General features: G+C 45.4%; 2 protein-coding genes and 1 long non-coding RNA gene across 7 annotated transcripts; 2 read left to right on the top strand and 1 right to left on the bottom strand.

The window, feature by feature from the left end:
• Positions 1–3,356: 3,356 nt before the first annotated feature.
• LOC148655413 (uncharacterized) lies at positions 3,357–9,194 on the top strand. Its single transcript, XM_088646040.1, has 7 exons — positions 3,357–3,499; positions 4,297–4,417; positions 4,780–5,007; positions 5,958–6,066; positions 6,402–6,495; positions 6,791–6,867; positions 8,241–9,194. Exons 5-7 carry the CDS (start codon positions 6,485–6,487, stop codon positions 8,831–8,833), a joined length of 681 nt encoding a protein of 226 aa, XP_088502166.1. The 5' UTR covers positions 3,357–3,499; positions 4,297–4,417; positions 4,780–5,007; positions 5,958–6,066; positions 6,402–6,484; the 3' UTR covers positions 8,834–9,194.
• On the bottom strand, positions 7,277–19,655 carry LOC148655411 (uncharacterized). Of its 5 annotated transcripts, XR_015941267.1 has the most exons (5): positions 19,438–19,647; positions 18,867–19,133; positions 17,307–17,370; positions 15,573–16,097; positions 7,277–8,787 (listed from the first exon to the last, which is right to left on the bottom strand). XR_015941267.1 is itself a non-coding variant. In XM_088646043.1 (4 exons), exons 2-4 carry the CDS (start codon positions 18,986–18,988, stop codon positions 15,657–15,659), a joined length of 627 nt encoding a protein of 208 aa, XP_088502169.1. In that variant the 5' UTR covers positions 18,989–19,133; positions 19,550–19,655; the 3' UTR covers positions 14,534–15,656. The 5 variants fall into 5 exon arrangements, 4 of the variants coding, with proteins under 4 accessions (XP_088502169.1, XP_088502167.1, XP_088502168.1 ...); XM_088646043.1 differs by lacking the exon at positions 7,277–8,787 and having other exon boundaries at positions 14,534–16,097; positions 19,550–19,655; XM_088646041.1 differs by lacking the exon at positions 7,277–8,787 and having other exon boundaries at positions 14,534–16,097.
• On the top strand, positions 9,206–13,632 carry LOC148655412 (uncharacterized). The gene is made up of 2 exons (XR_015941269.1): positions 9,206–11,703; positions 12,342–13,632. It is a non-coding gene; the product is annotated as an uncharacterized LOC148655412 (long non-coding RNA).
• Positions 19,656–20,704: the final 1,049 nt, after the last annotated feature.

Here is a 20,704-nt window from a genome sequence, read left to right as displayed (position 1 = left end):
AAGTCTGTTTTTCCTATATCAGAGCTTCAAATTCACACTGGTAGATCGTGCTGGACTGGCAAATGAAAAAGTAGATCTTACGTTAAAAAAGGTTGGGCACCCCTGCACTAAAGGCATTCCCCAAAGGGAGTGCAGCCCAACTCCGAACATGCACAACAACGAAACTCAAAGATGTCGACACAAAACTGCGTCCAGAGCGCCAGTGTGCACGTCCAGGCCCCAGCTCGCTGCACTGCCTATAGGCACAGGTCTGTCTGAGGTCCGGCAGGTTTAGAAGAAGACAAGGCATTCCAGTAATATCCAGGTCACCACTACAGCCTTCCAGGGGTAATCCACAGTGGATCGAGAGCGAGCAACTGGACCAACAGCAGCTCGAACAAGCCGAGCTCCGGAAGATACCCACACAGACACAGCCCTCACACACGCTGACACAGGGTCCGTATAGGGATCCACATTTCACCGCTGGCTGCACCGTAGTGCTGCGCCAGAGCACACTGGAAGGACATGAAGATGAGAAATCCTAGTGTGTTATACAGGCAGGGAAGACAATATTCACAGAGCTCAGGTACAGTGTTCAGATAATACCAGAGACTCCAGGAGCCACTGAAGGGAATTTCTGCATTAAGTTGTGGACTGTTAGCACTGCTACTGTAAACCTGGGGAACACTTCCAATTGTATTTGAACTGCACTGCACTATATTATTTTTAATGCTAGGCTATTTGTCTGTTTTTGGCAATAGCCATGAAGCGTATCTAAACTGACTGTATTTGTATTGCTTTACCTGCCTGAGCTGTAAAACAAGAAACTTAAGTTCTTATGAAACAGTGGGATAACTGGAAAGGAAACTTTGCATTTATATTAACAGAGCACATCTGCACATGTAACCCCTGCCCGAGAGTGAGGCTGTGAGCTGGGATCATGAGACACACGGACACAGGCTCTCGCCCTCAGAGGTACCTGGGGAGCAGCTTCACAACTGGGGAGACCTGCCGCCCCCTGCTCTAGCTAAAACACCACAGCAGCTGCTCCACTGGGGTCTCCTGGGTCTGAAGGGCTCAGGCTGTGGAACTGGGAACTCACCCCCCATCCCACTGGCCATAGTTCTGAATTCCCAAAGCCCTGGATTCTGTGCTAAATCCGGAATCAGGCTGCACACAGAATGAGTCCAGGTTTGCCTTGATTGCATTTGTTTTGTAGCATTTGTGACAGGATCCTTGTTGCTATGGGGTATCTTCAGGCTGATCAGATCAGGGCTCAAGGTCACCCTCAGAGGGCACTCTGTGGACCTGGGAGGGCAGGAGCGATAAATAAAGCATCTGAAACAGGGGTCCTTTTGCTGTACACCTGCATATTGATACACAGTTCAGGCTTGTCTGTAGAAAGTAATCAGGAGAATGGAAGATATAATCATTTGTGGTTGCAAGGGAGAGAAGACACACCCACTTTCCAAGGGCAAAAGCCCCAATCTACATGTTGAGGATAACTACAAAAACAGAATGAATTAATTCAATTCAACTGAGCCCTCTTAATCTTGATATATCTCTGCATTCTCAGAGCACTGCGGTCGGGATCACACAAAAGACGTGTAAACCCTGAACTGGTTAACCCTGAAGCGCTCAGAAAGTGAATGAATGCTTTCCAGGGCAGGCTCCGGCTAAGCAAGTAGAAAATAGGCAGATGGATATTTTAAAAATTGGACTGTTTTCCCACAGAATTAACGGCTACGGATTCTCTCCATAACCTTACATACATCTTAAATTAGAACTAATTTCAATGATAATCACCAGATTTTTCCTGTACAGTACATTACTCTCATAAAAAAGTATGACCTTTCTCCAGTAGTTCAAGGAGCTCAATAGTTCACCTTCTCCAGATGTCCTGCATGGGCAAAATAGGGCTGTTTTACAGAAATGTCAATTATGAAGCTTTTGAGACTAGTTTCGTCGTTTTGCCTCAGGCAGGCAGCTCTGCATTGTGTTGCTGGGGAGGGGCGGACAGAGATCAGAGCAAACCGTGCCACGCCCCAGCTCACACTCAGAACACAGGAAGGCCACCAGCGACTGGAGGCCATTCGACCCACATAGCCTGTTTGGTAGTTGGGAGATTTCATCCCGGCCAGCTGTTTCCTGAAAGAATCCAGGGTATCGGCTTCCGCAACATGGGTGGGCTGCTTGTTCCAGACTCCCACCACTCCTTGTGTAAAGAAGTGCCTCCAGTACTTGGGTTTAAATGTTATTCCATAAAAAGGAACGGACTCATAAAAGCTGATAGCTGAGGGTCAATTTAGCAGGAGCTCAAAGGAAAAATGCAATTAAAAAAGAAAAGGAGGAGGAACTTCTTTACACAGTTGTGAAAGTTGTGAAAGTATGGAACAAGTTCCCCAGCCTTGTTGTTGAAGCAGACGCCTTGGTTTCTTTCAAGAAACAGCTGGGTGAGAGCCTTGCATCAGTTAACTACTAAAAACTCAAAGGGTTACAGAGGGCGACTGGCCTCCTCTCGTTTCTAACTGTTCATATGTTCCTACTGTATCTTCAAGTGCTGCAGTTCTCAACCTGCATGATCCTGCTTCACCAGAACATGTACATGTCACCGCCCAAGAGGTATCCAAGCGCAAATCCGTAGCCTGGGAGCCGGAGGAAGTGCAGAATTGTTGTGGGCTATGTAATTAATGCTTGAGAGAAGACGCGAGGAACTCTTCCTCGTGTTAGGTAAGGAGGCAAGCGCTTCAGTGAAGACAATAATCTTGAGGGATGTGTGCTCCAAATGTGAGCAGTAAGTCTCTGCTTCACACCGGCTTCAGAGCACTCTGCTGGTCCAGGAGAGACAGCCAGGACACAGGACTCCCAGTCCATCACCCTTCAAGGGCAGCCTGAAGGACGTGCAACTCGTTCGCTCACTTTAACTGTCCCGTATTTGGACTCATTTTATTTAAAATAAACTCACCCAAGAAGTAAGTGTATTGAACTGTTTGTCAAGTGTTGTAGTCGCAGTAAATTGGGCTCAACCCGCCTGGCTGAGGGCCCCTGGCTGGAGGAGGAGGCTGGAGCCCTGCAGAGTGAGGTGACCAAGGGGCCGCTGCAGGGGGAGGAGGGGCGCAGGAGACGGGGGGGCTGATATACAGTATTTGTAGTTTTTATGACGTCAGGAATGATGACAAATTACCGACAGCTGAGATTGATTGAGCTGGGCTGTTCTCATCACTCCCGATCTTTCACATTTCGAAATATCCTTCTGCTAAAAATACCAGTACGTCTTGAGTAGGGGGTCGTTTTCAAGTGCATTCTGTGTTTATTGCCACACAGCTCAACCCCCAGTCAATCCCCAGTATGTGTCCGTGTGTCTGAACAATTCTGGCTCTTAACCAACATTGCCTGAACTCAACAGGGCTGAGCCGTGTCTTTGATCCCTTCTGTGAGTTTACATTCCTGGGCCGGGGTGCTGGAGACGAGACGGAAGACAGGCAGGGTGTTTCTGCTGGGTGAAACACAGGAAGATCAGGTTGGTGGTGACAAACACAATCTGACCATCTGTGAGTACTGGAAACTATATAGATGGAGATAAGACTTAATTGATCTCGAAGGGAAATTATATCAGTCCGTTCATCGAATTGTTCTCGGTCGTAACAAAAACCTGTGCCACTTTTTGTTAAAAAATGACAAGTGCGTGGTTTCTGCCTTGAACACGTTTCCAAAGGTCTGTTCCCCCTTCTGCGGAATGCAAGTACTGCATCATTTGTTAGTCTTTCCACAAACTGGTGGATTTTTACTGCTCTTCAAATACCAAAACTAATACCCGCTCCTTTCCTTAGTGGAGTGCTCTCCCAGGACCTCCGAGCACTTGGGATGTGCCAGGGGATCACGTAGTTGAGACGCTGGAGGCACAGAAACCTCTGCCCTCCTCACCACGGGGAGACCCTGGCTTGAGTATCTCAGCCAGAGGAAAGGGTGACCCCTGGGGTGACCCGTCCAGCACTGTCTCCACCTGCGGCCCTTTTCCCTTGGAGCTCTCCCGACCTTGGGACTGACCGGGTCCAGTTTTGCCCAGCTGCTGAGCACGGGTGGGATCCAAACTCAGGGATTATACTGCATTTCTCCTACGTCTGCCACGTGTTTCCATGCCCTGTGGAGGGAAATTCAGTTGTTGGTTTGGTCTTTTCCTCAGCCAAGGTCAGACCAAGGTCGAGCTCTCATCTCCTGGACCCAGCAGATTCACTGTAGGCAGCTGACACTGTCCTCAGGTGAAAGTGTAGTGTATTTGATGTGCTTAAAGCGTTGGTCAAAACATCTTTTTAACAGGATCCCCAGCTCAGAAACCCCTCGGCAGACAGAACACCCCTTTCTCCAGTGCTCTGGAGAAGAGAGGAGCAAGGCCCGGACCTGAATCTCTACTCTCCCAGCTGCAGGACCTGAGACACAGGTGAGCACAAGACACTGTGTTGGTGCGTGTGGTGTGTTCAGGTGTGTTGATGTGCGTGCAGTGTGTTCACTTGTGTTGGTGCGTGTGGTGTGTTCAGGCGTGATCATCCAACTCGAACAAGCTAGCTGGGGGTCTGTAAAACGGAGAGAGCTGTGTAACACGGTGTCTGTCTCCCCCTGCTGGTGCAAGAGATTAAGTTACACGCCAGTGTTTTCAACTCGACGTCCTTGCCAGGATCAGAGTTACCTAAAGCAAGGACGATCAAGCCCCTGTTTTCCACGGGAGCTTTATAATCGTCAGCTGATATATGGAAAAACTTCCATCCATACATACACTTTCTAACAGATTCCTCCAATTCACAGGGGAGCCGGAGGACGTACCTGGAAGCAATGCACGCAAGGCAGGGTACACCCTGGACGGGACGTCAGTCCATCTCGGGGCAGACACGAACACAGACACGCCCACACTTACACCAGGGCCAGTTTTTGCCAGAAGCCAATTAACCCACCAGCCTGTCTTTGGACTGTGAGAGGAAACCCACGCGAACACGGGAAGAACGTGATTCTGGAGACTTCCTTCCGAAATGCGAAGTAAGCAGTTCGATTCGACTCAACGAGACCGAGGCGACCTGTTAAGACCGTTTGTCGGAGTAAACCTTGGTTTACAGCGGCCTCTGGTGTTCACTCCGCGTCAGTGTCGCTGCACCGCGCAAGCAGGTGCCTGAATTGGAAGAGAGTGCGGCTACGTAAAACACCTGCAAAAGACGGAATAGTTCGCGCTCTTACTTCTAAACCTAAACCTTAATAACAGCTAGCATCGCTTTAAACAATAATGTTCATTAATGGCATTATTAAGTCTGGAACCAACAGATTTTCCTTCTAGAAGAAATCGTGACATGTAACAAATTGCGCTTGCGGGGGGGGGGGTCTGTGCGGAGAGTCAGTGTCCAGATAGTCTCAGACAGTACACAACCTATTTCTAACGAAACACCTGTAAGTCGATCGGAACTCTGTTCCTTAAGGGCTGAAGGACATTCAGATTTTGGTCCCAAAAAATGTCTGTAACTCAGCCGCAGCAAACTGAAAGCTGAGTGCCGATGTGACGTGAATGTGCTCAGGGTGGCTGTTGAGTGCTCCTGGCTGTGTGTTCAGGCTGTTTGTCTGGCTTCTGGCCAAACTGCTTGCCGGGCTGTGTCAGTGTGTCTCTGTGCTCTTGATGGAACTCGTGAGTCCAGATCAGTGGAAGTGAAGTCAAGTTACACTGCTAACGGGCTGAGCTGTAAGCAAGTCGTCCCAGGGGGTCCCCTGTGGCCCAGCCCTTGACAGCGCTAGCAACTCACGCGTGGTTTTGTGTTTTCACTGTCAGGGCTGCACGTGTGTGAACCGATCGGTATGTGGTACGGAGAAGTGATTGATTATATGTACAGTACATCGATTCCCTCACTGTAGCAAGGCGCCTCTGTATAGGGAAACGCAGACTGCACACTGGAAAACCTCGATTACTGATGTTTCTGTTGATTTGGACTCTTCTTTCTTCACAGGCTGCCAGGAGTGACTTGAGCGCCACTCCCTCCAGAGTATCTGCGCGAGTGATTTGGGTTTTTAACGGAGGGCTGCGCTATGATCTGCTTGTAGCCCGGGGGACAGCAGGTGCTCATGTCTCTCTGACACCATGTCTCTTGCAGTAGCATAATGTATGTCTCCTTTACATTCTTAATACACTCGGGAACTGTGCTATGCTCTTCAACCAGAAAAAAAACAAAAAAACATGAATGTGCATTTTGTGAATTTCCAAAAATGTCCATTAATGTGGAAGTAAAGCTTCAAAATACTGTTATCTCTTTATAAAATAAATATTTTTGCGCTAATGGAAGGGGTCCGCCCTACTCCCCCAGTCTTGGAGAGTCCAGTCCAGTTAGTCTTATGCGTCACCTGTTTGTAATTAAACACCTGAAAAGTCAATACCCAGGACTCCTTTCCCTTAGGGCTGGCGGATATTCCGGGCTCGGCTCCTATTGAGCTGTGAGGGTCAGCTGCATCGAAACTGAAAGCTGCGGGCTGACCAAGGATGATCCTGAGGTAATTACGCAGCTCCGCACTAAAGCCGAAAGTTTGTTGCAATTGACCCTAAATAACTGAATTTAGCGTATCCCCTGCTTAAATGGCGACCGAGAAGTTGTCTAGAGTCTTTAGCAACTGGTAATTTACTGGCGACCCACAAAACCTGTAATACTGGGGCTCTCCGGGAGGGAGTAGGGCTGGGGACTAGAAACTGCAAGTAAAAGTAAAACCGATAATAAGTAGATTTTTAACCGAGGCGTCAGAGGTGTCACAAGAACAGATGAAAACACAGTTTCCTGTTTGTTTCATGCAGAAAACTGGGCATTATTGAATCTCGTTGTCATAATGAAACTCGTCTGATCTGCTGCGCCTCGTCTTTAGTCTCGATTCGTAAGTTGACTTCTTATATATTATAATTAAAAAATGAAACGTTACGCTTTTTAAAAACAAGCACTGGCATACTTGCAGATACGGTTTCACTTTTCAGAATGAAACGCGAAGTTTAGTGGGGGTTTAAGTTTCTGTGCTATATCAATAAATGTATTTTCATTTGGCACTTTGCTTAGATGGATAAAACAGGTTGTTTCCCCGATTAGTTCTGCTTTTCAGCTAGTTCGTGAAATATTGTGCAGTGAAGGTTTACAGCCCAGATCTTGTGCGAACCGGGGACGTTTACTTAAACGACGTTATTACAGTAGCTTGACATCCTGTGTAGCTATACAAATACTGTAGCTTTAATTAATAATAAAAGGAGGAAAGTTAATCCCGACTGTTTTTACAGAAGGCAAGGACCCCTGGGTTCTGTAGTCTGTTTCCAAAGGACCAGGCTTTTTATTTTCTGTGAACTACCGTGGTGTCGATAGCAGAGAAGGAACAAAAAGTGCTGACGGAGAAATTCATAAAGTAACTTGCATGTTTACAACATCTCGATATCAGGGAGATAAGTAACATTTCACAGGTTCCAATAAAAAACACAGTATAAACAACGCACACTGAAGTTAAGGGGTCAAGCTTCTTAATCTTTTTAATCTTCTTAATTTTTGATTTATTAGATCTTTTGTCATTCCTATCTTTATTTTCATGTGTAAAAGCTTTGCTTAGTCTTGATAAGCGATGATAAAGTTCATCAATAAGAGACAGGAATGTCTGAGACAGGAGGAGAGGGCAGCCAAAACCAACAAACTTTCACCCTCAAAAAGTAATGAAATGTGTTTCAAATCAAAACATGTCCCTCTTTGACATGTTGAATCAGACACATTTTGTGTTTTGATTGTAAACACATCTCATTACCTATTTTCTGGTTGAAAAGTTTCTTAACACCGTGCATGTTAAGACTTTGGGTAGTGTTGTTTCCCAGTCTGACCAGCGATTTGCTTATATCATTTGAATAAACTGAAACAGGCTGGCGCGCAGAGCACGGTGCTGTAGCACGAAGCCAGGGTTCTGTTGGTATGAGTTGGCCGGTCCACAAATTGGTAGAAACTGTTCAAAGACTTTCTGAGGTTGCAGTGGTTAAAATCACCCAAGATCAATTTGGGTGCTTCGGTGGGTAGGGACTGCACAGCACGACAGACATTACAAAAACACTGTTAAACGTGTGTTTCACTTTCTTTTGGATGAATCTACACATGGGCTATGAATAGGTGTGGGAATCATCCCCATACACAGCACATTCACTGCTAAAGTAAGAGAAAACCACTGATTATTCTTTGTAAAATAAATGAAACCTATGAGCTTCATGATCATTTCTTCCCGTGTAACAGGCACGATCCCAGGAAAGGCAAAACACGTGGCTTGTTCTTGTCCCGCTCACTGCTGGAAGACCATGTCGGAGTACTCTGTGCATGGAAGAAGAAAGCAGCTGTTGGCCCTGCTGTGGGTCCTCAACCTGGCGGTCACGGCCCAGCTGCTGTTCAGCCTGATCTTTGAACGCGGGGAGTTCATACAGCTGGACGAAGCATCCATCAGCCCATACGGAATCCACCATCGCCAGGCGAATCTCTCCCCTGCGGGTGACTTGCAGCACAGCGTCTCGAGTCCCATGCTCTTTATAGCCATACTGTGCATTTACCCCACGCTCGTGCTCAACCCGTTTGCCATGATGAGTCTGGCGTTTGGGATTTATTCTCCGGACAGCAGCTCCTGGGGTCTCGGTGTGGCCCTTCAAGGCTCTTCAAGCATCCTGATGTTTGCTGGCATCTTGTTTTTCGTTGGTGCCACCTGGGAATATTTTCACCTGTCAAAGATTACGCTCTCCTTCATGCTGTGTGTTTGCCTGTGCTTTGAGATGGCGCTGGGGGCTTTCGTATCCTGGAAATTGAGAAAGTGGAATCAGCTTAAAGGCAAGAAGAAGTAGCCCATACTTCCTATTCTTTATACTTAAGGCAATGCTGGGCGGAGATTCAAATTTTATAAGGGCTTCTGTTTTATCACTTTCGCCTCAGCATGTAGCACCTTGTATGTGTTAAATTCGTTGGTGCTTTATTTGTATTTATTTCAACAACATGAAAATCATATTTTGTTGTAAATAAGCAATCACAGAAAGAGCTTTCTCATGAGGGTGAAGAGCAATCAGGAATGCATGTCTGTGTAGCTTGCTGACTCATTCTCATCAGTCCACAAGAATGACCAGGCACAACCTTTCTATTGCAGTGGGAGACGACCATATTTTAATAGTCTTAAAATTTAAAGGTGTTTACACAATACTGTACGCCATTCACAGTGACCTATTGTGTTTTTTGTTTTGCAAGAAACTCAATATGTTCATGAAAATCTGTTTAAGCACTAAAAACTAGACCAGACGGTTTTGGAAATTGAACATCTACATTAGCCCTTTTGGTACTTTTTCCTAGTGAGAAGGGCTGTTGGCTGCCAGCTGCCAGCACAATCACTACAATGTTTTTCTGGAATTGGAGAATCTTTGTAAATCTTTCTTCTTCCCCAAGTACAAAAAATTGCTAAAATCAGGTGTCTCTGACAATACCAATGTACAATACAGATAGAAAAACATCATCATGTCACTTTCAATAAATGCTCATTCAGTTCAGGGTCACGGTGGCCCAGAGCCTACCCCAGGAAGCAATGAGAACAAGGCAGGGCACTAGTCCATCGCAGGCTAGACTGAAACACACTCACAACAGCTCTGGATGAATTTCCCAGAAGCCATTTAACCTCGCAGCATGTCTTTGAACTGCAGGAGGAAGACGGAACACTCTGAGAAAACACACAAAACACTGAGCCACTCTCCCGCCCTTGGTGAAAAGCAGTGCGATCCAAGAGCTGGCTTTTTAAAGCACCTTTTGGTAAAGCAGCTCAGCCACAATTAAGTGTGTCGATTTTCCAAAAAGAAACCACCACTCTACCTCTACATTTTGAGAAGCCTTCAACCACCTGCACTTTACATTCAGTTACCAAGAAAATACAAAGTTAAAATACAAAGGATCAGCTTCATGAGTCTTCATGCCTAATGAACCTGTTGTTTTTTATTTCAAATAAGGAAACAAATGACAAAAATTCAGGAGTGACACATCTTTCAGAATATTAATGTTAGGGTTGCACTAAGATGTTACGTTTACTTTTATTTTGGAATGGTAGACGTTTGCATTTTCAATATTAACAATCAGATGGTAAAGTCTTATGGATCAAAAGGCTGTTCTGTAACATACCTGTTGCTTTTTTGTATTTCTATCTTGCACAATTTGGTAATTTGAATGCTCTGAATTGTAATGTTTAAAGATTTAAGATGAAATTTTTTTTGTGTGTAATGTGGTGTCAAAAGTGTGAGTTTTTTTCTTTCATGTTGCACCTTGTTCATTTACACGTCTACTGATATATTCCGAGCATTGTGCATGGCTTACTCTCCCATACCGTGCTTAAAGGGAGCTGTTTATTCCTTCGCACCTCTGCCTGGACTCGATGTGGACAGATGAGTGTTATGACGCTGAGCTACTGTACGGACAGGTTGTACTGCCTACAGCCAACACACCAGTCCGTTCCCTGGAGCTAGAGCCAAAGAGTCAGAGAAGACTACTGCTTGCAGTCAAGAAATGACACTACCTCTTGGAAGTATAAAATCAAGCAAGAAGAGTTTTGGACAGAAGAGACCAAAAGAAACTTTCACCAAACTGATAGGCAGATTATAATGAGGAGACTAAGTAACTAGATGCTCCAGAGATCAGCACCTCATCTGGTGGAGGTCTTGTCATGACCCAGGTGTGCATGGTTGTCTCTGGAACGGCTGCATTCATTATTGATGATGAAAGCAGTATAGGTGCAGGTGTCTACAGAAATGTTTCATCTCGATACACCATATCTTATGCTCTGTATCCATTATTGTTGCTTTTAAAAAACAACAACCTTAGTTTAGTTAAGCAAAACCTACCCTTTCTGAACCCAAGAGGATCCTCTTGCTGTGAATGCTCCAGCTTTGTGCTGATTATTGTTTCCATAACCTTCCATGTAACCGAAGGCTAACTTGTCCCATTTAGGGAGCAGTACTCCAACTATAAAAGAGTCACTTGAATAGTATAGACAGCTCAGGGGGACTGAGAGGCGGAGTTCACACCTATCGGCTGATTAGAAACCACATGAGCGGGGTGGTGTGGTGGCTCTGTGGCTCAGGATCTGCGCCTGTGGCTGGAAGGTTGCCAGTTCAAATCCCGCGGCCGGCAGAGGAATCCTACTCCGTTGGGCCTCTGAGCAAGGCCCTTAACCCCAACTGCTCCAGGGGTGCCGTATAAATGGCTGACCCTGCACTCTGACCCCCAGCTTCTCTCCCTGTCTGTGTGTCTCATGGAGAGCAAGCTGGGGTCTGCGAAAAGACAAATTCCTAATGCAAGAAATTGTATCTGGCCAATAAAGTCAACTCTATATAGGAGCGACCGGTCCAGACCCCAGCAGGACCGGTGCAGAGTCCTTCTCTTCTCACTTGTACTGACCTTTCAGTTTCTTAGAATTGCAGAGAGCTTCAGTTCTCAGCTTTAATTAGTAAACTTCTGACTTGCTTTCAGTTAATTAGTAACTTTCTGACTTATGAACACAAATGGGCTTTTTCCTCTGCTGAAGCTGCACCACAGGACAGTGGTACCGAGTAGCTGGTCTGTTTTTACAACGGGAAACGCAAGTCAGTCCCAGCTCCTGCTCCTGTTCCGCTGCAAAGACATTTTGCATTTTTCACCATCGAGTTCTTATATTCAATGCAGAAAACTGCAGATCGGCACGATAAAGGTAGGAATAGTATTCCTCTAAATAATTTTCTGCAGGAGTGCAAGACAGAGCCATGCATCACTGATGCAGTCGTGTTGTTCCGAGCTTTGCAGCCATAAGTCAATGCTGCTGTCACAAAGTTTAAGAAGAGCTATCTATTTAGAACTTAAAACTGAGGGTCTTGAGGTGAAAAAAATGTTAAACCTTAAAATTCTAGGCTGCCCAATTCACTCAGTTCCCTTTATTACAACGACCCCTTGTGATCAAGTATAAGAACTGTACAGCTCCGACTATTTCAGACACTGCTATAATATTCTGTTTTCAAAGTTAACACTGCAAAAACAAATATTATTTGGTATTTTAGGTTAATAAAATGATGCATGTTGCACACCCTAAATGTGACCAATTCACAGATATAAACCACAAGAACAAGTTGACTAGAAATAAATATGAGGAAGGTTAGTCCCAGATTCCTGAGTGTAAAACTGTTTGATAATCTTATGCTGAAAAGAGAAGAAAGAAAACACAACGTTTCGGCCGTGGAGCCTTCTTCAGGTGTGAAGGCTTTCAAAACCCGAAGAAGGCTCCATGGCCGAAACGTTGTGTTTTCTCTCTTCGCTCTTCAGCAGGGAATAAACCTATTACTTGTTCCTTTGCAGCCTACGCATGCTGACGCAGCTCCCCACCTGAACTACTTTGACAATCTTATACCAGTGTCAGCTTTGTGGCAAAGGCCAGGTATGGCTCTGCAATTAGAAAGGAAACTCAAGTAGAGGGCTAGTGCCTGTGCACACACATGCACGTGGGGACAGTGGGGGAGACACTGAATAACCTGACCAGCAGGTCACTGGGAGCAGCACGGAAATCAGAGTGGGAGGGGAAACCCCATACAAGGCCCGGGCGAGCATGCAAACTCCACACAGAGGGTGCCCATGCCAGAACCAAACCCGGGGCCCAGGGTCTGTGAGGCAGCTGTGCTTGATCTTGCACAGAAAGGCCTCTGCTTCAGCCTTTTGACCTGCTTGTTTTATTTTTCTTTGTTTTCAGTCCTTGCTCTCTGCCACAGTTTATAAAAGGGAGACGCTCGGCCTCTCTGGCACCTCTTGGAACAGTACTGTAGTGAAAGGTCAAAAGATTAAGCAATGACGCAGCACTATCAAGCAGTTAACTTAAAGTTTTGTATTGACAACAGCTAATCGCAGTTAACTCTGCTAATCATATCTAGACAGTTAGACAAAATACATTTCTCTACTTCTGCTCTAGCTGTTGTAAAACTGAAAATGAGATATCCAAGTACAGTGAGCAAACAAAGCAAGCAAATCAGCTCCAATATTACCAAAACATTATAGGTGGATGAGGGACATCATATGGGGAAAAACTGAAACTTACTCAAAAGTAACAGGCATTAAGACAATGAAAGTGTTAGACAACCGTTTAACATGTGAAAGTGACTTTAAAAGCCTTTAACTGAAGGCAAACAAACGTGGGATAATTCCATGGAGCAGCGAAGTGTGCCAAGTGCCCTAGGGTTTCAGCATCTTGATCTCTGTGCAGTGGGAAAACACCTTCAGAATAAAAGGTTCCAATCAAATGAAATTCATCGCGAGCCCTTCTTGCTCTCTTCCCTGTATTTACGAGGGCAGCCTTCATGGTGCTCTAAATTGCAACCTTGTTTTTGAGTCTCTTCCGTTCAAGCCTATTAAATGTAGATCAGGATTTAGGAAAGAGCGATCGTTCACAGCTCTGCGAGTTTTTAGTTTTTAACTTGTTACAGCACAGCAACGTCAGGACCAGTGCCACACACCGCCCTGGCCTCTGGTGAAGCAGCTGTGCAACAGATCTCCACAGGCCCCTGAGGAGCAGTCAGAGGGGCTCTATAGCACCAGACCATCTCCTAATCCAGCAGTTCCCAGTCCGGGATGCAGAGGATACAGGAAGTCACAGCGCAGGTCGGCGAAGGTTTGAAATAAGTTTAAAATTCATTACAAAAAAGGCTATTATCCAGAGAACACCTAAGAAGACACACACAAGGTGTGCGCTCTGAATCCAAGTGGGTTTATAGTTTGAGTACAGCTCTGGCCACTCTCTATTACCATTACTGCCACTAATAAGTGTTTAGGAGTGATCACTGCACTGCATGGCACGTTTTCACATCATGCTCTCTTTTCAGTTATTCCTGAAATGTCACCTCCAACAGGTGTCCGTAAATCTAGAATGAACGTAGATGAGGTCAGGATCTACACGGAGGACCACACTGCTGCTGGTCTCCATTCCAGCCCAGCTCTCAGTCACACACACGGTCCCCTGTTTTACTTCCTGACAGGATCAACTAGAACTGTTTGGCTGGTTTCAGCTCTTTAACACGTTAGAGGTAATTTGTTAACAACTGCCTTTCGAAAGTAAGATAAAAGCCAGACTCTTGAGAAAAGAAAAGCTGCAAATATTATAATCGAGCAACTTGTTAGTTCAATTAAGGCTTCAATTAAGTAATTAAGATCAGCTGGATTGAACAGTAGCAGGTGTGTAGGCCTCCAGGACCAGGATTAATTTAGAAAGAAGCACGTCTCTCCCAGTTCTGTAAACAGGCAGCAGCCAGCACTAGGAGACTAACATGAGAGGTGTTAATCACTGATGCAGCTGTTGGTTTTCTCTGCAGCTCACTCTTCAAATTACTACATTTACATATGCATCCACACCTACTATGAATACCTTGAAACTTGTTTCTCAGGCTATTTATAAAGTTTTATACTTTAAAATAAATAATTCCTGTGGAAAGAGGCAAAAGCCTAATGTTCTTTCACGTTGTATTCATTGAAATATACAAATACCACCAGCAAGAAGAAACAAAATCTTTACAGTTGACAAAACGTTTAATAAAATACTACTGCACATGATCAACCACACTTTTTATTATACCTGTACAGTATTTAAATCTGGCCAGAACAGAGCATCCCTGGGTGTCCTGTGATCATTCAAAGTAACAGCGATGTCTTCTCTCACAAAGCCCACAGATACAGTGCTTTGCCATTCAAAAACCTGATTCCTGAATCAATCACTAACAAGCTGCCACCAAAGTCTCCTCTTTCCTGTTTGATCCATCTGCTGTTCTTTTCCTTCTCCTGTATCATGTGCTGTTAACTGCTCTATTCTTTTTCCTTTTATTGCTGCATTAAAGGAAATAAGACGCACAACCAAAACAGCCGTACTGAAGAGAATACCCTGGACGTGAAGAGACGCACTGTGATCAAACACCCAGCAAGAAAACAAAGCAGAAGCAAACACATTGCTCTTCAGACAGGTGTGCTCCATGTGCACCATCCAGGGCCTGACACAAACCTTGAGCGGAATTACACAGCAGGCTTGTGTTTACACCACAGGTGAAAGAGCTGCAGGGATCTGGCACAGTTCCACTATGCCTGGAGGTGCTCACGCTAGGACATTAGAGCGCTAATAGAAGGCACAGTGTTTAGCATTGCTGCTTCGCAGTGCTGTGGCCCTGGGTTGATCCAGACATGGAACCTGGAAGACCTCTGGGGCTCTGGTTGCCTCTCACACTCCAAACACATACTGGAAGGTTAACTGCGTTCTGGGAAAACTGGTCCTGGTGTGAGGGTGTGTCTGTCTGCACCTGTTGCTGGCAAGATAGGCTGCCTAAAGTGGAAAAGTGGTCAGAAAATGGACAAACATTCTCTCTGTCCTAGGGCCTTGGCTTTAAGGCTCAGAGCAACATTAGAATCGCACGGCTCAGGGTGGTCACCACAGCGCAGAGAGAGGTAGCAGTAAGTAACAGACTCACCAAAAACCTCCAAGTAGTTGGTGGCCACATGCATTAAAACAGCATTTAAATAACAGACATTTTGAATCGCAGGGACATTTTTCTGCATGCTTACAGTTTTCTATGTTCTTTGACCTGCAGGATCAAAACAGATCCACCCAGCGGGGCCCTGTCCCAGCGGGGCGATCACAGTGGACGTTTACAAAGGACTTTGATCGGTTTCCCCAAGTAAAGGTCGTGTGAAGAAGATTTCTCGCACGAGCCTGAGAGCATCGTCTTCAGAATCACCTCCCGGACTGTTCTCGCCTGGCTGCGTCGTCTCCCCAGGGGCTGGCTGGCCCATCTGCTCCGCATCCTGCGGGACTCTCTGGCCCTCTGTGACCAGCTGTGTGTCTGTCATTCGGACCCTCTTTTTATCTTCTGCTTGGCATCCTCCACTGCCTAGAAAGGGAATGGTTTCTTCCTCTGCAACCCCATCCAGGTCCGATTCAGACACATGAGACCTGTCGCTTGGTTCTGAGTCTGCCAGGTCCTCCTCCTCCTCCAGGTCCGAGTCTGAAACCCAGTTTCTCTGTTCTTTCTTACAGCTTCCTGTTGTGCTCTCCTCAGGCGCCTTTCCCACCGTTGCTGGGCCCCTCCTCTGGCAAACGGAGAAAAGCAATTGTCCCAACATTCACATCCGTTTCCTAAAACCGTTTTACACCAACACACGCACTGCCTCCTCGCAAGCACCCACACAGGGATCAGCTTTGGATTAACACCCTAATTCCAATACATTATTTAATGTACATAGTACATTACATTAAGAGTTTGAAAGGATTGGAGTGCTTAGTATAGTAAGATCTCCTTTCAAATTTTCCTGTGTGAAGGTTGCTTTTTTTTCACAATAAATGAAGCAGAAGGGCATTCTGACACAGAGGAAGCTCATCTCAATCTGCATCTTTGTTCCAGATTTCATTTTATTGAACAACACGGTGCACCTTAAGCCTAAAGGAAAAGCCAGGCAAGGCTGAGTCTCCCCTCCTCCTGGACTGCTTGCGATAAAACAGATCATGTGCAGATACTTATTTTTCAAAGAACATTATCAATAAATAAAAAGTGTTCTTAAACCAGCAAATAATTTTCTTCATGCAAAACTATTTTCTCCATGTGCACCATTCACTCTGAGAACTCATGCCAATCTAATTCAGAACTTCTGCACCAATGCAACCATATTCTACCTTAATGCCCACTACAGCAGTGGATAATTCATCTTTCAGATCTTCCGCTGTACGTGGATTATTTAATGGGGATTCTGCAGCCAAGACATGGGGCATAACGATTTAAATTCAGGCTCCCAAGCTGAAACCTCTCAGCTGACATCTGACTTGAACAAGGAAAATAAGATAAGATTAGATCACTTTATTAGCCATATACAATTTCTTGCATTAGGAATTTGTCTTTTCACAGACCCCAGCTTGCTCTCCATGAGACACACAGACAGGGAGAGAAGCTGGGGGTCAGAGCACAGGGTCAGCCATTGTACGGCGCCCCTGGAGCATTTGGGGCTAAGGGCCTTGCTCAGGGGCCCAACGGAGTAGGATTCCTCTGCCGGCCGCAACCTTCCAGCCACAGGCGCAGATCCTGAGCCACAGAGCCCCCGCACTGCCCCCACAGTTCCACCACTCTGCCCTAATAAAACTCCTCAAGTTTACTGCCCTACAGGGCAGGGCAGTTCTGTGAGTATGATTGCCAAAACGTAACAGATGACTGGACAAGACCCAGTACCTGAAATGCAGACTGATCAGATCACAATTATCAGGAGGCTCTCGGTGATCTAGCACAGAGCTCCAGAGACGCCAGTTCTTACCCCAGCCAGGAAATCCATGGCCGTCTTCACCAGCTCAGCCTCGTTCATGCAGTATACCGTGACCCTGAAAATGGGGACAAGCCAGAAAACTCATTCCCCGTAAGATGTATTCGTAAACTACCCTGGAGGTTTATTTTTTATTGAAGGAAATATACAATGAACGCATGTCTTCATATGCATCACAGAAACCCTTTCTTTTTCCATCACTGAGTGACTCCTGTTCTATATTACAAAAAAAAGAAATACTTTCTATATGTTGTACTGTGTCTTAAAAGGGGCATCCGTGGTGATACACCTAGGCAGTCCCGTTGGGCAAAAACACAAAAGAGCAGGAGAAACAGACTTTTCAAAGAATCGTCTGCAAGTCTGTACCGCCCGTCGACTAGATCAAAGTTCCAGTGTTGTACCCGCCTATTTTACCACATTTATTTTGAAAGAAAGAGTTTGACTTACAAGAGCCTTATAGTGAATTATAATAATTATAACATCTGAAGAAGGCTCCATGGCGGAAACGTTGTGTTTTCTTTCTTCTCTTTTCAGCATGGAATAAACCTATTACTTGTTCCTTTGCAGCCTACGCATGCTGACGCAGCTCCCCACCTAACTACTGTAATAATTATAATATATATAATTATATAGAAAATCAGCAGTCCCATTTATTTAAAGTATCCAAACTTGGTAAATTTTGAATATTACCTTTTTTATCTAGTCCCAGTCTTACAGGACTGGGGGGTACCCCAGGACAATCCTAAAGCACTTAACACATAGGAGGGGACCCGTTCACCCACTGCTGAAGTCTAGCGCCCACATTCTGCACCAGCAGCTCCCTACACAGCTGACCAGGTACAAAGGTGAGAAACTGCTTCACCAGCGTTCAGCCATTAGCTCCCCTGGCTCTTACAAACAGTGCCATGAGATCATTCATGACCAAGCAGTCAGGTGCTTGGTCGAACTCCTCCTCTGAAGGACAGCAGCTCTAACAGCAGGGGTGGGAAAGTACCTAAACACAAACTAAATCACCTCGTTAGTGGCTTAGTGAGACCAAGGTAATAACTTCCCCTGGGCCTTCAAGTGCTGCTGCTTAAGAGACCCAGAGAACCTGTGGACACACCAGCCCTCTAGGACCAGGACTGAAGATCCCTGTCCTACAGCACAGACACTATGGTACAGGAAGAAGAGTGCCACCTACCGCTCTCCCAATGCCGCACACAGCACTGATGGCAATAGGCAGGTGGACAGAAACTGTTTAACGGTGAAATTATGTAAAACCGCATGTATGAAAACAGTTCAAAATAAACAGGACCGGGGTAAATACCTCATACTGAATCACAGTATCCATGCATTGCTACGACTAACATAACTAATACACACACAAGAGAGAAAGGCTGAAAATGAGGAGGTCTTTCAGTTCCTTTGGTTTATTCGGCAGTGAGCAGTGAACTGATCCAAAGATCTCAGCAGGCGGGTTTGTAAAGGGTATCATACGGCCGGGGAGCTCCTCCCAGACTCCCGCACACGTGAGAGCAGCTGGTCAGAAAGAAAACGCCGAGCTCACCTCACCTCTCAGCTCTCTTCCTTTTGCCCCTCTGCGGGGAAGGAGCCCTGGTCTCTGTCGATCCTGCCTCCCTCTCCTCTCTCCTCCTCACCATCCAGGCCGGCAGAGCCCGCTGGCGAGCCTGCATCGCTCGGGCGCCTGCTGACACACCCTGGCCGGCCCCGTCAGAGGGCTGGTGCCTGGTGTCCACGGCTGGTCTTCTGCCCGTTTCCGAAGCACATTGCCGCGGCAATGACTAGTTTGAACGCGCTCTCTGCAGCGTGCAAAAGGCGCTTGAATCAGAAGAACATTTCAATTGTTACTAAGAAGTTTTATATTTTTACAACTCGCTCAGACATTTCTTATTTTAAGTCTGTTCATCTCCAAGGGGAGTATTCCATTCAATCGTGGAAAGATCAGAAACCAAAACTAAAACTGCAAACTAAATTTAAGCTGTCTTGTGATTTTAAATGTGCAGTCTGACAATGGTCACCCTTTCAAACAGGTTTTGATAACTAGTTCACTGTTAAAATATTTCGTTTCTCACAGTATTAAAAGGACTGGCTGCAAAAGATAAGAAAAAAAACTATGATTTACCGAATAGCTAGGTTGATCGATTTTACAATCTGAAGACAACAGCTACTATTGTATTTTCTAATACACCTTTAATATAAATTGCAATATATCGTCTGTAAACTGTAGATCTAACCAGTTTGTAAATTCTCCGAATTACTCTTCTCTTCCTGTTGATAAACAACACATTGTTCTTCCGGGATATCTATGGTCATTCAATCTTCTTACGGCCTATCATACAATGCATGATGGGAATTCAAAGGACTCCAGTGACGTGTTTCTGTTTACGTGTATAACGAGTCTTAATCCCTAGTACAAATCATCTGTTTTTCGATCGAGTGAATTTCTTCACAGAATTCACTACTATTTACTGAGAGGCATTCCGACTTTAATAGCCACATACTCTTGTTCTCTACAATTGATTTTCCTATCTGCGCGGTCTGAAATTACTGACTGCTTATTCTTAATATAATTAGCTGGTCGTGGCTTGGCTGGCAAACGGTGCTTCAGACAAAGATGCAAGCTTTTCAAATACTGTACATTGACCTCTTCGTTTTGGTGACGCTGTTTAGATATTGTGTTAATTCGTGTTTTTATATACTTATATCTATCCCTCTGTAGCTTTGTTTGAATTGCCACTGGGTGGCGGTGGTTTTTTAGAAAATCACAATACTGTCTGATCAATAATGTTAAGTACAGATTAATTTTAGCGCTCTCAATAACTGTGATAGAATTTGCTGTGACAGTTGAACTGTATTATATAGTGTATAACGTACAGCAGCGCTTCCCAGCCCCGGTCCTTTAGGAACATCGTCTCTATCCCAGCTCTTCCCAGCCCCAGTCCTGTAGGAACAGTGTCTCTATCCCAGTGCTTCCCAGCCACAGTCCTGTAGGAACATCGTCTCTATCCCAGCGCTTCCCAGTAAAGTGCCTAGTAAACATTACATAGTATTAAATTGACAAGACATGTCCCACAGAAACCCAGAATGTTGGCCCTATAACCTGAGACACAGTACAACACCTTGACAGGACAGCAAGAGAGACAGCCTGTGTCCTAAATAAAAGAAAACAACTCGGCACTAAATCTCCTTTCCTATAACCTGGATGCCCAAAAGAGAATGGGAGTCTATCTCCCTATTCTAAAGACACATCAGCAAATTAGGAGAGAACATTTTTAGCCTGAGAATTTCCTAAGACAAACCAGGCAGCAAGCTGTTGAAAAACAGGTTCAAATTCTGTAGCCAGAACCTGGTGTCCAATACTGATCAGAACAAGATCCTCTAGCCTGGCA

Source organism: Lepisosteus platostomus, chromosome 9, assembly GCF_059453375.1.
Source record: "Lepisosteus platostomus isolate fLepPlt1 chromosome 9, fLepPlt1.hap1, whole genome shotgun sequence".
NCBI lineage: Eukaryota > Metazoa > Chordata > Actinopteri > Semionotiformes > Lepisosteidae > Lepisosteus > Lepisosteus platostomus.
This window is presented reverse-complemented; position numbering and strand designations above follow the sequence as displayed.

What these genes read in the sequence shown, in the direction of transcription:
- LOC148655411 (XM_088646043.1), bottom strand. Translation starts at nt 18,988, where the DNA reads ATGCAGGCTCGCCAGCGGGCTCTGCCGGCCTGGATGGTGAGGAGGAGA. An exon ending in AAAAGGAAGAGAGCTGAGAG is followed by an intron (nt 17,371 to 18,866) that starts GTGAGGTGAGCT and finishes CCCCATTTTCAG; the next exon opens with GGTCACGGTATACTGCATGA. An exon ending in CCATGGATTTCCTGGCTGGG is followed by an intron (nt 16,098 to 17,306) that starts GTAAGAACTGGC and finishes TCCGTTTGCCAG; the next exon opens with AGGAGGGGCCCAGCAACGGT.
- LOC148655413 (XM_088646040.1), top strand. An exon ending in CTCGTCTTTAGTCTCGATTC is followed by an intron (nt 6,868 to 8,240) that starts GTAAGTTGACTT and finishes CCCGTGTAACAG; the next exon opens with GCACGATCCCAGGAAAGGCA.